The sequence below is a fragment of the Trachurus japonicus genome, chromosome 12 (assembly GCF_045865225.1).
Source record: "Trachurus japonicus isolate A0001 chromosome 12, Traja_1.0".
Lineage (NCBI taxonomy): Eukaryota > Metazoa > Chordata > Actinopteri > Carangiformes > Carangidae > Trachurus > Trachurus japonicus.
In genome coordinates this window covers 10918594-10934706 of record NC_140918.1, presented here as the reverse complement: position 1 = coordinate 10934706, position 16113 = coordinate 10918594, and the positions used below count along the sequence as shown (strand labels likewise).

Below are 16113 nucleotides of genomic sequence, written 5' to 3'. Positions count from 1 at the left end.
CATACACAAGAAACAGTGAAGTTTAGTAGTACAGTGTATATACAGTGGTATAGTGGAAAGTATCTGAGCGCACATATGGAAGTAATGTGCTGCCAAAATTTGTTGCATGTTGTTGCATTTTAAGGAAGATTTTTTGTTGCATTTGAATTTTAAAACTTATTTTTCATTTCATTTCATTGCACTTTTGTTATTAAATCAAATGTATTTGACATTTACAAAACAGCAAAAATAACTACGAGTAATTGAATGTTACATTTAAACACATTAGCTCGACTTAAAGTAAAGGAACACTGCATTAAGTTACTGGTATCTCTGGTTTGTTGGATAGTCAATAACCCTAACCATTACTCTCTGTTATAAATAAGTCACATGTCTTTACTACGAATTTATTTTGCAAAAATACATTTAAAGAAAGATTGTTTTTTGAGTGTAGAAAGAAATTTACAAAATACAATGTATCGGTTAGTTTAGGTCTGATTAAAGATGGGGAAAGGATGTGACCAGGCCATTATTCTTGAACATAAACCAAGTGCTATGAAACACTGTTAAAAAAAAAACTTTAGCAGGTATTTTCTTTAAGAAGTTTCCTTGTCATATGAATTAGAACACAAAAAAATACTAGAAATGTAACTTGAAGTCTGCTCCGGACTCCTTTCTCTTTATATTTGTAGTTAAATATAGATTTATTTTGTGTTCATTCATATGCAACACAGGCAGAATGATGTATTTTACTTCACATTGTGTATAGGTCGTTAAAATTAGGTGTTTTGCTTTGCTGCTGCTATATCAGGTTTCAAAATCATCATGTTCACATTGTGGTGGGTTATTTTTAGCAGCTGTCTCCGCCTTCATCCCTTTTGTCATTTCGTGTCCGACGGCCTCCTCTCACACGTGACCGTCCCCTCCTCTGTCACCGAGTCAGAGCTGACAGCGGAGAATAACACTCCACTCAGCCACGAAGCCCCCGAAGACGACACCCGGGGGGAACGCTGTAGTCGTCAGGTGGTGTGTGTCTGCAACTTTTCCTCCGCTCGCATGCAGCCGCTGCAACGGAGAGGAGAACTTTCCATTTATTAAGGTGATGAAACAGTTTCCCCTCACAGCTGCTGAGAGTCGGTGTCGTGGACCATGAAACCTTTGACACAAAGTGACACCACGTCAGATATAGAAATGCTTTTAAATGATTTTCCTTCAGCAGAATCCATCCAATATCAGCTGTGGCTCCTCAGAATATCTCCTTTTTACATTATATTTAGCAGCAACCAGTGTAAAAGTCCCCATAAAGACATTTTATTTTAATATTAAAGGTATTCTTTGGTGTTATGTTCTTTTATTTTAGGGACAGTTATTGCAGCTGTGCTAAACACAGCATTCATTTTAATGCAGGAGTGACTTTAATATTTATAATAACCACAGGACTCCTCAAAGATGAATTTGACAACAACACAAAACATGAGTTACACTGAGTTTGTGTGTCTTTTACAAGAGGGTTTTAAAGCCCCGCTCGTGATCTTTAAGGCGATGAAACCCCCTCTCCGCCCCCCCCCGCCTACCTGACAGATGATGTATGATTTTATATCCTCTGCGCGTGTGCCCTCAGGTCCTGCGCAGTATCTTCAATGTCACCGCAAAGACAATCGGAGATGATGCATTCGTTTGTGTTTGTGTATCTGAGCGGAGAGAGACGACCTGCTGCAGAGCAGAGAAGGTGACTCGGTGAACGATGAGATGTTTATATTACCTACCTGCTGCTGAATCTGAAATGAAATGTAAAGTACAAATCAAACAACTAGACTGAGAGTTAAATATATATAATAGACACACACTTTACGTACTGTGGGTTTGATGCAATGGGTGAATTTTAACGCTGCTACATGGAGACGTCTTGAAAATCATGAATTTTTATTTTATTCTTACTCCTTTTGTCCTGTTTTTATTACTCATGTCAACAGATATCTCAACTGTGGGTTGTCATTCTGTACAGATGCATGGTCCCCAGAGGATGAATCCTTGAGGCTTTGGAGAACCTCTGAGAAAAGTCTTGACCTCATGACCTTTACGAAAAAACATTCATGTCCCCCTGAGGATGAACTTTAATAACTTTTTGACCCTCTGACTTTTCCATGTAACGCCAAAATGTCAGTTTGTCCAATATTTTAATGGTTCGTAATGAGATATCTGCAAAATTAAGACCATTAGCAAATGTTATACACTCACATTTTTTCTTATTTTCTTGTCTCATCCATCTGTTCTGCACCAGGGACTCTCGTCTTCCACCTTTTCCCGATGCTGTCCGAGTGGCCGAGACCACGCAACACCTGTTGATGAGCCCTGACATGACTCTGCTCCTGAGGGTGTAGTATTATTTTCATACCTCCAGTAAGCTGCCAACACGTGGTGTCAAAAAAAACCCTACACACACACACACAGGTTGTAGCTTCTGTATCTCAGCTCACGTGTTGTGTTGAAATCTGGTGGTTATTCACATTTCTTCAGCCTCTTTTTTTTTTTTTCCTCTGAGAAAAGAAAAAGTTGTGTCTTCCTGGATTCTCTGCTAAAAGGCAGCAACATAGCAACAAGCTTACGGAAATAATTAATTTTTCTTTTCCATGATTTTGACATCCTGAAGAAGGTTAAACAACCGAAACATTGGCTTTTTAACAATATAAAATATCGAAAGTAGGAAGAAAGTGTGCAGGAGTTTCTTCACCAAGTCTTGTTAACATGTATAATGTTCTCATAATGACATCTTTGTTTGTTATAAAACTTTTATTAAGGGTATAGTGGTTGAGAGATGTTTTTAAAAAATGACCTGTTTGAGGTGTTAGCGTAACCATGACTCAATGTAAACAGTTTTTCTCACTTCACTGACAAACACAGTGATTGTCTGAAACAAAGATGGCGTCTTTTAACATCGGCCTTCATTCTGTAAATGTTTGTTCTCTTGGCTCGGATTTAAAGCCACTGCTGTTAACGCAATGTCAGAAGCTAAATGTGATCCGACAACAACAAGCAACAAGGAAATACAACCACTGCATGTGTGTCAGCGTGAGTTCATCGTCAGGTCATTCAACAGATTTCTTTGTTCTGCAACATGAAACCATCCACAACAAAGGATGATGGTCGCTCCTTGAACGTGCCGTGGTTTTTGCAGGGCGCTCACACCTTGTCATCGTCTTCCTCTGACCACTAATGGTGAACGCTGGTGATGTGGGGAGCTCCACTCATTGTTTGTTTTCCCAACACCTGTCTGGAAAGTGGTAACACAAATCTTTATGTGGGTTTGAGATCACACACATCCACTGAAAACAGCTGGTTATTGAGACTCTGAAGCAGTTTCTTTCTTCTTATCATTTCTGACATTTCTGTGCTCCGTCTTTTTCCGTCTTTCCTCAGTCACCCACTTCTGGATCTGATGAGTCAGGGGCCACATAGTTATTTTTGACTGTCATAGTTTTTCCTCTGGGTTTGACGTCAAGATCCCACAGGAAACTATGAGCCAATGAGAGCGTGCAGTTTTTTGTCGTTAGGCTTTTTTTTATACTTAAAAGAATGGCCTACACTTTTTCCTATATATATATATATTTTATTTTACCAATATAGAGGCTGTAAATTGCACAGATATCATCAGTGCTGTAAAAACCAGTTTCCTTGTGGACAGTGTGCGTGATTGAAACAGAGACAGAGTTTCTTCAGCTGAAGTGTTGACGCTATACTGGTGAATTATTTTCTCAATCGAAGTGAGAACCCTTCATTCAGTATTTTATTGCAGAGATACGTTTGATGAAGACTTGACTTTTATTGCCCTCTACTGGCTGATCAAAGGCGTCACATTGCGCACCAGCAGAGAGGATGTGTGTGTGTGTGTGTGTGTGTGTCTCTACAGTGCATGTAATGTTGAGTGCAGTGGACTGGACAATCATTGTTTACACATCTTCTCTCATCCTGTTTATGTTGTATGTTCCACATGCAAAGACTCACTAATGTCCACACTGACGCATGTTCCTCTCTGTGAAAAACCCACTGTATACATATTTGTGGTTATTATATATATAAACGTCATATTCCTTTTCTCAACAGACTAAACGTCATCTCTTAATGAAGATGCACCTGAAATGACTGAGAGCACCAGAACTGCTGCTAAAGGCACCTTGAGTCGAGACGACCTCTCGACCGCTGCTTTTCAGAGTTTGTCACTTCTGTTTTATTCGTTTATAGTTTGACAAACTTTTGTAAAGACAATTATTCAGCTATGGTGAAGGAGCAGGAAATGTTACGTGTGTTTTAATAACCACTAATTTAAATCTCTTCCAGGAACTGAAACAAGGAAGGTTGAACAGTAGGAGTGTCTACAGTATGTAACATGAAAACCTACAGTACTGTGAACTTTCATTTTGTGAATCAGCCTGCAGATCCAGACCCATAACTATAACCATTTATTGATTCCATGTGTTGTATTAATTATGTATTGGTGTGTTTGCCTGCTGAGTTAGATAAGATAGCCTACCATCCCAGGTGTGTTCATTCAGTGAATCCATACAGACAGCTGTTGGTTAGCTTAGCATAAACACCAGAAACTCACTAATTAACCAACTACAAAAATGACAATTCAGTATTTTTTATGTAACTTATGTGAGCAGGAAGCAGCATTGATGATTATACTTATTTCCCAAATACGTCAAACTGTGGCTACTCATTAATAGACTACCACATGCAAGGACGTATTAGCCAACTCTAAATCAGGTCCTGTCTCAGGTCACGTTGATGCATTAGCTAAATGGACGATAATGGACTTATATACAGTATAGAGCTTTTCTAGACTTGTTGAACCCTTAAAGTGCTTTACATTATAAACCACACATTCATACGGAGCTTTTCTATCACCGCAGACTTAAGTGAACAATCTGCCCAGTGAAAATAATTAAAGTCAAATTATTAACTATTATTATTATATCCAATGCGATGGTGTCTGACTCTCTGGTCCCAGTTTAAATCCACACACCCTGATTTTCACTTTGATGTAAATCAGAGCAGGAGAGTTTTAGTTGACATGATTTTATTCTCCGACGCCATGGAAACGAGAGCTGTGGCCGGCCGCCGCTCTGGCTCAGTTATTGCAAAACTGAAATCTTACGTAAACATGAAAAGTCAGACTGAGCACAGAGAGCAACAACGGTCCAGCATCAGACAGGAAGTGCTTTTCAACTCATGTCTCATTTGACAGCTTGTCTGATGATTAATTACTCTTCTGGGCTCATTTTGTGTTTGTATGAATGCATGTGTGTGTGCATGTGTGCATATGTGTGTATGTGTGTAAGAGAGCGTGAGACAGGCAGGGGTACAAACAATCTCATTAACCACCATATAGGGTGAGGATGCATAAGCTGCTGTGGGTAAATGTATACAGAAATAATGTTTATTCCATTGATGTTCGCAGCTTCACCACAGCATCCTGCGTGCGATTGGTGACAAAGTCAAATTCACCAGTAAGCGGAAGCTCTCTCTCCATGATCTGGGTCAAAAATGAGAGCTGTTGTGGCCTGGCTCCTGAGTCCTGGCTGCGGTCCTTGTGCCCATGAAAAAGAGCCTTTACAGAGCGCCTTCTTTTAAAATGCAGGGGGGTAGCGGTGGTGGTGGTGGGGGTGGAGGTGGGGCTTGAACATACATAAGGGGCTAAGACAGTCCGCCAGTCCAATTTGGCACAACATCACCAGACAATTTGCCTGTTGCTTAACCTATACGACGAGGACGCTGATTGGGTCTCTCCATTCGTTTAGCCTCTCTTTGTCCTCTCCTGGGGGGCTCGTAGGGAAGTAAATCCTCTTGGATCGGCCCCTCTTCTGGAGGAGAAACGCCGTGGTATAGTGATGAGCACAGGCGGCTTACTCAGAACTGAGGCTTTATCCTGGATGTCGGATGTGGCGAACGTGAGTGGGGGCCAGTCCCGGGACTTGGTCCTGCAGCCCGTTTGGGACTACCTGCACCAGAACCACCACGACCTCCTGAGGAGCCCTCTGTTCCCCGTGGTCCTGTCCGTCTCCACCTACTTCTTCCTGGTCGGGGTCTACACCGTGCTGGACCTGCTGGCCCCCGCCTGGCCCTGCATCAACCGCTACCGGCTCCACCCCGACAGGCCGGTCACCTGGCCCAACATCTGGACCACGCTGGGCGTCACCGTCTACAACCACCTGCTCTACATCTTCCCCGCCGCGGTCGCCCAGTGGCTGTGGAGGCCGCCCACGCCGCTGCCTCGCGAAGCCCCCACCCTGTGGAGCTTCTCGCTGGGCATCCTGGGCTGCATGGTGGTCTTCGACTTCCAGTACTACCTGTGGCACCTGCTGCACCACCGCGTCCCCTGGTTGTACCGCACCTTCCACGCCGTGCACCACCAGTACAACCAGCCCTTCAGCCTGGTCACCCAGTACCTGTCGGGCTGGGAGCTGTTCAGCGTGGGCTTCTGGGCCACCGTAGACCCCATCCTGCTCCAGTGCCACTGCCTCACCACGTGGGGCTTCATGGTCTTCAACGTCTACGTGTCCACCGAGGACCACTGCGGCTACAACTTCCCGTGGGCCATGCACAACCTGGTGCCCTTCGGCCTCTGGGGCGGGACACCCAAGCATGACGCCCACCACCAGCGGCCCGGCACCAACTTCGCCCCATTCTTCTCCCACTGGGACTGGCTGGGGGGCACCCACACCGTGCCAGCCCCCTCGGGCCACAGCACTGCCATGACGGGAGAGCCAGACGAGATGAAAGGGAGAATAGACTAAAGAGCTTGAATTAATCCACCATTGACTCTCCGTCTCTCTTTTGCTCAGTCTGCCTCTTTTGTACCTGCTCTCATCTTGTTTTCCTCCCTCCTCTCTCCTGCCGGCCAGTTCTCCTCTCTGTCTCTTTCTCTGAACCTCCTTCTCTTTATTAAATTGACTCACTTTATTTTGAAATCCTCCACTGCTCCCTTCTAACAGAACATGGATACTCTCCACAGTTTAGGAGCTGATTGTCACTTTAACATGTCTCTCTGGTAAGTTGTTCACTGCAAAAACTCAAAATCTTTCCAAGAATATTTGTCCTTTTTCTTGTCAAAATGTCTCATTTTTAGTCAAAACTAATCTCTTTCCACTTAAAATAAGACTCATCACCTAAAAATCAACTTGTTTTTAGATAATTTTCACTTGTTTGAAACAAATTTTCACTTAAAGGTAGAAAAATCTGCCAGTGAAAGCAAGTTTTTTGTGCTTGTAATACGGAAAAAAGGGTTAGGGTTAGGGTTATTTCAAGTGAAAATATACTTGACGTAAAAAGTGTCTAGAAACAAGCTACTTTTTATGTGATGAGTCTCATTTTTAGTATAATTAGATTTGTTTTAACTAGAAATAAGACAAATATTCTTGGTAAGAATTTTAGTTTATGCAGTGTTGAGAAGAATTCAACTCTACTGCTGTGGTGCGTAGATTATCCTGTAGTTTGTGTTTTGTATTTTGTCTCTGTGTTATTCTCAGGTCCGTTTCAGTACATGTGTAACATGTTTTGAGCTACTTTGAAAAAAATAAAGTAAAAAAAAAAAACATGAAACTGTTTATTTGAGGTTTGCTCTGTTGAACCACTCACTCAGTGGCTCCGATTGAAAAGTGGCTGACAGTCGATGGTGTGATCTGTCAGGACGATTACACACACGTTAGCACGTACGATCTCCCTCTCTCTCCCTCCTCAGCGCCGACCCTCTCACTCACACGCATGAATGGGCGTCTTTTAGCTGCACCCCCAGAATGATGCGTGGGCGCAATACTAATCTATCATCCTCCCTTTTGGGGACAAAAAAAATGAATGCTCTTACTGGAAGAGTTCTTCATTCAACACAAACAAAAGCAGAAGATGTTTGTGATGCAAAATCTACAACTGTGAATGTATAAATTCGAGATTTGAAGCATGCCAGTGTTAGTTTTTTAGATCAATGTGCAAATCAGCAGGTTCATTCTGCATAGATTTCCTCATTTAAATAAAGTTTTCATGTTATTTTTGACCTCTTTACCCTCATGGAAACTAGACTTTTCACTCACACATAATAAAACTTAAACAGATGAATCCCACTCCCTCCCAACTATCTGGAGCTACACAATTAAATTATGTTGACAGATTAGTAGGCAAGAATCTCACAGGAAATGCAGTGTTACAGCACAGTAGCTATAGTGTTTCTCTAGGTCAGGAGTCTCCACCTCCTTGTTGTTATTCAGCAGGTAACACAACCTGCTGCACGTCTGTTTGGTTTCAACACGTCAGGAAACAATAAACAACGATGCACATATCAGAAACTACCTGAGGCTCAACTGTTGACATATATGATGAGATAAATCATGCAGCCTCGAGAATGCATTCAATAAACTCACACTCTATTCCCATGTCTGGTGATAGCATGTGTACTGTGTGTGTGTTTTCTTAACCTAAAAGATTGTGAAAAGACTCATTTCGACAGTTTGTGTGTGCAGTGAAGTTTGTACAACAGTGGTTTGTTGTGCAACATGCTGGCATGCTATGAAACATTTAACCTACCGTGCATATATGTTGATGTTGTGGTCACTGGGTTGTTGCAATTTAGAAGTGAGTTCAGACAATACGGTAAATGTTGCATGGCAGAAATGTGCAACACAAAACCACCACATGTACACTACATGTGTGTACCAGGAAGTTGACCCTCTGCGGTGCTTGTGGTGGGTTATTCTTGTCGCGACCACGCGCCACCCTGGCAAGTTAAGCTTCACAACCAAGGCTCCAACAAGTCCAGGCTTCAGGGCTGACACAGGTGCACATATCTCTACCACCGAAACCCTGGAGTCTGATGGGATCTGCAGCCAGTTGTGGCTTTGTTAGTTCATTTGTGTTTAGACGAGACAATAACTAAACAATAATTCAATCTTGAGGTGAAACGGGTCCTTTCTCATCATCAATTTCTCTTGACTCCTCAGCGGGGCTGCAGCCACGTCTCCACGCGGCTCTCACTTTGGCGTCTTCCCAGCATTCCCTGCTCCTTCCGCTTACGTCAGACTTAAGCGGACAGGTAACCAGGCAACCAATCAAAACATTACACAATATGGCAGCCCCCCCCCCCTTCTCAAACCTCCGAAAGTGACCGTAACATTATCTCTGAACAGGGCCAGGCTAATTGTTAGCTTGTGCTAAGTTAAAATAAGATGGCCTCTGGAAGCTTATTATTTAGCATAAAGATAGCATATGAAAATGTTTAAAAGTAATCAGACACATGTTATATAAATGTGTTTTTTGAATGTTTCCTATTTCCACAGCTAGCAAAAACCATGTATGGTACGGTCATTTATTGGTTGTTTTCTATATGCTATAGGCTACACAAACTGGAAGAAGGACTTACTATTAACTGTCTTTGCTATTAAAGCAGAAGTAAGCGATCCGGTTGTTTTGGCTAACTTCTTGTCAGCCGATGGAGTTAGCAGTCCCCGCCCTCGTCCCTACGTCATCACATTCACACGCATCCCTTGGCTGCACACACAGAGAGGACTGCCCCTTTATGCCGTTCTCTCTCCTCATTGTATAAAGGTTGTAGGATAAAAGGAAAGTTTTCTCCTCGGCTTACTTACAGCAGAGAGTGACTGACAGACCCGTGTTTCGGACCAAACACTCTATATAAGTGATTGCTGTCGGAAGATATAACTATTTAAGACTTATATTAATACAAACATTCTGCTTACTTCTGCTTTAAGTGATTTTAAGTTTTCAGAGATAAAAAAAAAAAAAAAAAAGCTGATGTCAGGCAGTGGATTAAGGTGAAACTGCTTTATTCAGTAGGCCTATTTCTTATGTAGACAAGGTCACCTCTGTGGATAATTTGGCTATTGATTAAAAAACCTCATGACCAACTCCCATGATCCTACACTCCCTTATGACATCACTATGATTAAGCATTAGAAGTTATTCCGTGTGCATTTTAAGATAAGTTACCCAGTTACATAATCTAATGATGTGACTGACCATCCATTCCTACAATACCAGCGCTGCCTCTCACGGCCGCCATAGCAAAGCTGTGCCAGGTAAACGTGTAATAAGTAACGTGTCCTCCCGTTCATGGTCATAAACTCTGCTACAGCTAAAACGTCACTCGGCTGCATAATTCATGACGCGTTCAAACTCCCTTCAGCAACTTTTACAAATCACAACCAAGGTCTTGGTGTTGACTCAACAGGTTTCACAACTATAACCTCCTCTAGCACACATATAGCCTACAGTATAATCTGCACTCCAACCCTTTCTCCTGGTGTTATACTTTATTAACCTGTTATTCACCATGTGATTCACCAACATTTGTGGTTTTTTGTCCTACAGTCACACGGTCGGACTGAGGAATGTTTTGAAAGGAGCTGTGTGTGTGTGTGTGTGTGTAATGTGGCCAGGGAGTGGCCCTGCATGTCCCCTCACAGCTGCTTGACAAAACAAGAAGGTTTTTCTACTGAGAGTGCTGACAAAAGGTAAGACGACACTCCACACAACAATCATTTACCTCTTCACACGGCCCACAGCTCTGCCACAACCGGTCGTTAAACAGGAAGCCATCAACCATTCACAGCCCTGTGTGTGTGTTTGTCCTATATACCTGGGGGAGGGTGGACTGTTTTGGGCGGGGTTGTTGCTTCAAACACATCTGCTCCTTATCTAGAGATCCTGAGGTCAGGGACACAAAAAACATCTTCAGTTAAGGTTTTTTCTTAAAGTATAAGTTCAAATAAAACATCCACCCTTAAGCTTTCCCATCGAAACAACAGGAGGACGAACAGGTACAAGCTAATACCTGTGAACAAACACTCTCCATGGAAACAGCTGAATTTGACTAAATGAAAAGTATCTCTCACTGATGCAAATTGACTAAGACATTGTTTTAAGAGATTATGTCCAAGTAAATCCCCTCAGCTAAGGAGAATTCTCATCTTTGAGAAGAAACTTTAAGGTGTTTGTGCAACTGTCAACAAACCTCTTTGTTGACACTAATCTGCTGTGTTTCTACTGAAAATAAAGAGCCATGACTGTACTACACATTATATGAGCTACAGGTACAAGTCAAAACCTACAGGAAAGTGGGCTGCAACATGGTCTGATGGTGAAACCGGTTTGAGAGGACGATCTGTTTGAACATGTCCTGCTATAACATTCCTGAAGCCCCTCTTCTCTTCTCTTCTCTTCTCTCGTCCTTGCTCCTTCCTCAGAAAACACGATCATTAACACCCGAGTGAACATTAACATGTGGCTTGAAAGAAACTGGTCTGTCTGACACTCAGGTCCTCTACAACACATTCCCCACATTCCTCACATTTCCATGAGGCACAGATAGTAATCCACGACAGTGAGTCACGTCTCCGTCCCCTCTCCCGGCTGCATGATATCAGCGAGGGCGGTGACTCACGACAGGAGAGGTTGTTGCACAATACTAGAAAACGAGTTTCACAGAAACTGTGTCATGTTGTTTCATCTTTTATTAAAAAAAATCTATATGTAACAATAATAACAACATTTTCTTCATCACTTCAAAACACGTCCACACACACAAGTGGCTTAAAAAAAAAGGAATCAAAACCTGCTGCAGGAAGGGATGTGCTGAATAGGCAAGAGGAGATAAAAAGTCATAATTCATAAGGTTTGACACTTCTCTGTGCACAGCAGGTTAATATTACAGGAATCATTGGCTTTAAATTCAGTAAACTAGTCAGTCAAAAGTACATTTGTCTGCCTTCTTTGCATTCACATATATACACATATATCATATATTCATGTTTCACATTTCAGCACCAAAACCTCGTACCAGCAAAACCAGCTTCACATTTCAAGTTCATCTTTGGCCTCTTGATGCTTTTGAGGTTATTTAGTTTCAGTTTACAGGCCTTATGTCCAGTGTTACAGTGTCCCAGTGCCACGCAGCTTTGTACGATGCTGCATCATCAGTATCGGTGTCGCCCGGCCGTCGCCCGGCTAACAGCTGCTGCTCTGCGTGTTCCCGCTCTCCGATACGAACGACTTGCTCTTCCTGGAGTATTTCATGGAGCTGAAGGAGACCCTCATCCTCTCCACAGTCCTGCTGCTCCGGCACAGCAGCGTGTTCTTCACGTGGTTCCTGAAGTCCTCCGACACAAAGTAGTAGATGAACGGGTCCAGGCAGCTGTTGAGGCTGGCCAGGCACAGCGTGGTGATGTAGAAGCCGTAGCCGTTGTTTACGACTCCGTCCTTCAGCAGCGAGTAGTGCACCACCAGCATGACGTTGCTGGGGATGAAGCACACGAGGAAGGTCACCAGCACCGTGACGATCAGCAGCACGGCCTTCCGCCGGTTTTTGGACGCCGTGCTGTCGTCCATGCTGTTCCCCAGCGTCCGCAGCAGCAGGATGTACGCCACGACGATGACCACGCAGGGGACCAGGAACACCACCATGCCCATGAAGATGAAGTAGTAGTACGGCAGCTGGACGGAGGGGAACGGGTTCTCTATGTCCTCGATGATGTTGACGTCGTGGCAGGTGGTCACGTTGGGGTCTTTGAGCTTGGCGGTCTGGTCGTACAGGTACAGCGGCGTGGTGGTGAGCCAGACGAACGCCCAGATGGCCGCGCAGACGCCCACCGCCACCTTGTTGTTCTTCCTCTGCTGCGACAGCGGGTGAGCCACGACCCAGTACCGCTGCACGCTGAGACAGGCGATGAACAGCACGGAGCAGTACATGTTGCCGTAGAAGAAGCCCACCAGGACTTTGCACAGCGGCTCGCCGAAGGTCCAGTCGTTGCCGCCGAAGTGGTAGGCGATCTTCAGCGGCGTCCAGATGACGAACAGCAGGTCGGCCAGAGCCAGGTTGGCCATGTAGATGGACGACGGGTGCTTCTTCTTGGTCCTGAAGAGGAAGACCCAGACCGCCATGGCGTTGGCGGGGAGCCCGACCACAAGGACGATGATGTAGACGATGGGGAGGAAGACCGTGGTGAGGCCGCTCTTCAGCGTTTCTGCCGTGGCGTGGTCCACGACGACTTGATTTGAGTCTTCAGGGTCCACAACCCCGATGAACCCCCGTCCTTTAGATTTACCTTAAAAATAACAAAAATAACTCATATTAGAGCTGAAACCATTGATTCAATTGATCAGTTTATAGATAGAATATAGATTAGAAATTGGTTTGATTGCCGCCTCCACCCTCTGGAATTCACTCCCCCAACCCATCAGAGACTGTACAGACCCCCACACCTTCAAATCACTTTTAAAAACCCACCTTTTTAAACTGGCTTTTAATCTATAAATTAAACTTGTGTATCTTGTTCTTGTATTTTAACTGTGATAATTCTCTGCATTGTATTTTAAATTGTGTTTTTATGTAAGCGTCTTTGAGCACTTGGAAAAGCGCGTTACAAATAAAATGTATTATTATTATTATATTATCAATATATTATTTTGGTAGAACAGAGAGCAAATTAAGGACATTTTTCAATATTTTATTGCTTTATAGACCGAAACAGGCTATCAAATGTAAATCACTGATAGATAAATAATCAATATCTACGATACATTTCTTCGCCTACATTTCCCGACATTCCTGTCTGTCTGTTCGGAAATAGACCGCGACCAAAGGTTATAAAAAACACTTCCGTCAATTATTCACTTCTTTATTCACATGCATAAACATTTACATTAAAACACCGGAACACGAGTAGGTTCTGATAATAATATATCGATATTAATCTGTTTAGATCAGACAAACTGCGTCACATTCAGCTTTTCATATAATAAAATAAAAACCTAAAAGGTGGACTTCCGGTCTTACCTGCCACGGCTGAAGCTGTGAAGCAGAAAATCAACAGAAGCGTCAATAATCGATTTAAATCCATGTCTGTGCTCTTTGTTTCAACACGTATCCACTCCACTTCACTTCTCTTTCTGTGCTCGCGTCCCCGAAATGATCTCCTAAATGTCGGTTGACTAACTTCTCCAAGCGAGGAAGACACGCCCCGAGACTACCTGTCTGTGCGCGCGCTTACGTCATGCACGAGCGGGCCTGCCGCCTACCTGTTCTGTGATGAAACAGAGGCTGGTGGCGAGTTTCCCCCGATAAAAGCAGGATGAGTCCAAAAATAGAAGCACAGATTAAAGCTCAGCCCAGTAGAGACAAGGTGTGTCGATACTGTGTAACAGATTTACAATCAATGTGTCAATCAATTCACAAACAGCTTCTGGTTCAACGTTCAAGGTTTTATTGTCAATTCAACCATATAATAATATACAAAGGAATCGAAATGCCGTTTTTCACTGTCCCACTGCCAGAAAAAATACAATACACAAGTCAGGACATTACCTAAGGCTAAAATAAAAGAATAAAAAAACAATAAAGTGCACAACAGATAAGACATTATCTGTTTCAAGTCACACCTGCCCAGACAGTAAGTGCCAAAGTGTTTATCTACTGATTATGTGGGTCATTATTATGGGCTGCTGGATTTGTGTGGATCTGATTTCCACACTTCAGCTAATCTAAAATCTATTATCTATCATCTATAATCCATAACCTGCCATTAGTTTGTTCTTCAAACATGACAAAGTACTCAGGTCATGTTTTGTCTGACCTACAGTACAGCCTTAAACCCAAATATTTTCAGTTTTTTTTAATAATATGGGACAAAGTGAAGACACTAAACTCACGTTATTGATGTTATTGATAACCACTTTTGCTTAGAAAGTGATTGTAACAGAGTATTTCCATTATTTTATTACAGGATTTACACAGTGTGGCACAACAGATGTTAAACCTGTTTGATACTCAACTGAACAGTATTTAACATTATTAGATGACTAATGTGACATTCAGCAGATACTGTTCTTTATCCTTTTCTATTGAAATTACATGAAATCAGTTCCTGTGTCAAGCTTGTTTGATTCTTTTGATTTCTTTCTGGCCGTGAACTCTCTCTGCTTTTATCATATAAAAATAAAAGACAACGGTAACACTGACATCGCCATGTTTTCCCTAATCTTGTATAAATCAGAACTGTTGTTTTTTATTCTACAAGCTCCAGACAGACTGCACATGTATAATAGTATATAAAGTATAAAACATAGAAAAACTAATTTTCTCAGATCTGCCTGGAAACTAATGCTGTTTTAGATCTATAGTCCAGCTCCTACTGTACTTTCTCTGTACAGTTTAATAAACCCCACCCAAACACACAAACTGTGATTTCGCCTTAAATAAACAATGACCAAAGTTCACACCTCTTCAAGTCATTTCAGGGAGGTAATGACATTTTCTACTCCTCCCTGATACAGAAACATTTCTGATGTGTTAACAAGAATTTAGACTCATGAATCCCACAAAGAATTGACTATCGTCTATTTTTTTTTAAATATATACAGTATATTGTTGTAGTCTGACTTAGATCATAAGAGCAACACAAACACTGACTGTAAAGGTTGAATGTCAGAGGTGTTGTGTCAAAATAAGGAACATGCAGCTCGACCTTTCCAACAGACTGTGATCACAGGTTAGGGGTCAGTGAACTAAACAGTGTCACATGGAGGCAAATACAGTAACTTTTATTGGCACACTGTAGAATATAATCATACAAATAAACACTTACAACATAGATACATACACACACATTATGAAATTTGCCTATATGGACACCAAGGAGTTCATCTCAGTTAAATGACAACAGAAATGAAGGCAAATGTTCATATCCCAGTGCATGAAAATAAAACTAAAAAACTCTGTGTGATAAAAACTTTGGTTATAAATGATATAAAAATACATTTATTTAAAAAGAACTGAGACAGCTCAGAATTTCTCAGGAGGAAGGGAAGGTGTGATCACTTCAGACGACTCTCCTGGAGGAAAATCTGCTTCAATTCAGCGTAACAAATAAAAGACGAGCTGGTCAGCACTCGGAGCTCCGCGTGTTCCCCGAGTCGGACGTGTAGGCGCTGCTCTTCTTGGAGAACTTGATTACAAACTGTGATTTTGCCTTAAATAAACTGTAAATGACCAAAGTTCACACCTCTCCACTGCTCTTAAAGTCATTTCAGTGAAGTAATGACATTTCCTACTCCTCCCTGATACAGAAACATTTC

At 42.4% G+C, this 16113-nt stretch overlaps 1 protein-coding gene and 1 pseudogene across 1 annotated transcript; one reads left to right on the top strand and one right to left on the bottom strand.

The window, feature by feature from the left end:
- The first annotated feature begins 5484 nt into the window (after positions 1–5484).
- Positions 5485–7090, top strand: ch25hl2 (cholesterol 25-hydroxylase like 2). The gene has a single exon (XM_085792397.1). It carries the CDS (start codon positions 5868–5870, stop codon positions 6771–6773), a length of 906 nt encoding a protein of 301 aa, XP_085648523.1. The 5' UTR covers positions 5485–5867; the 3' UTR covers positions 6774–7090.
- Positions 7091–11641: 4551 nt separating this feature from the next.
- On the bottom strand, positions 11642–13880 carry LOC146977140 (proteinase-activated receptor 2 pseudogene; annotated as a pseudogene).
- Positions 13881–16113: the final 2233 nt, after the last annotated feature.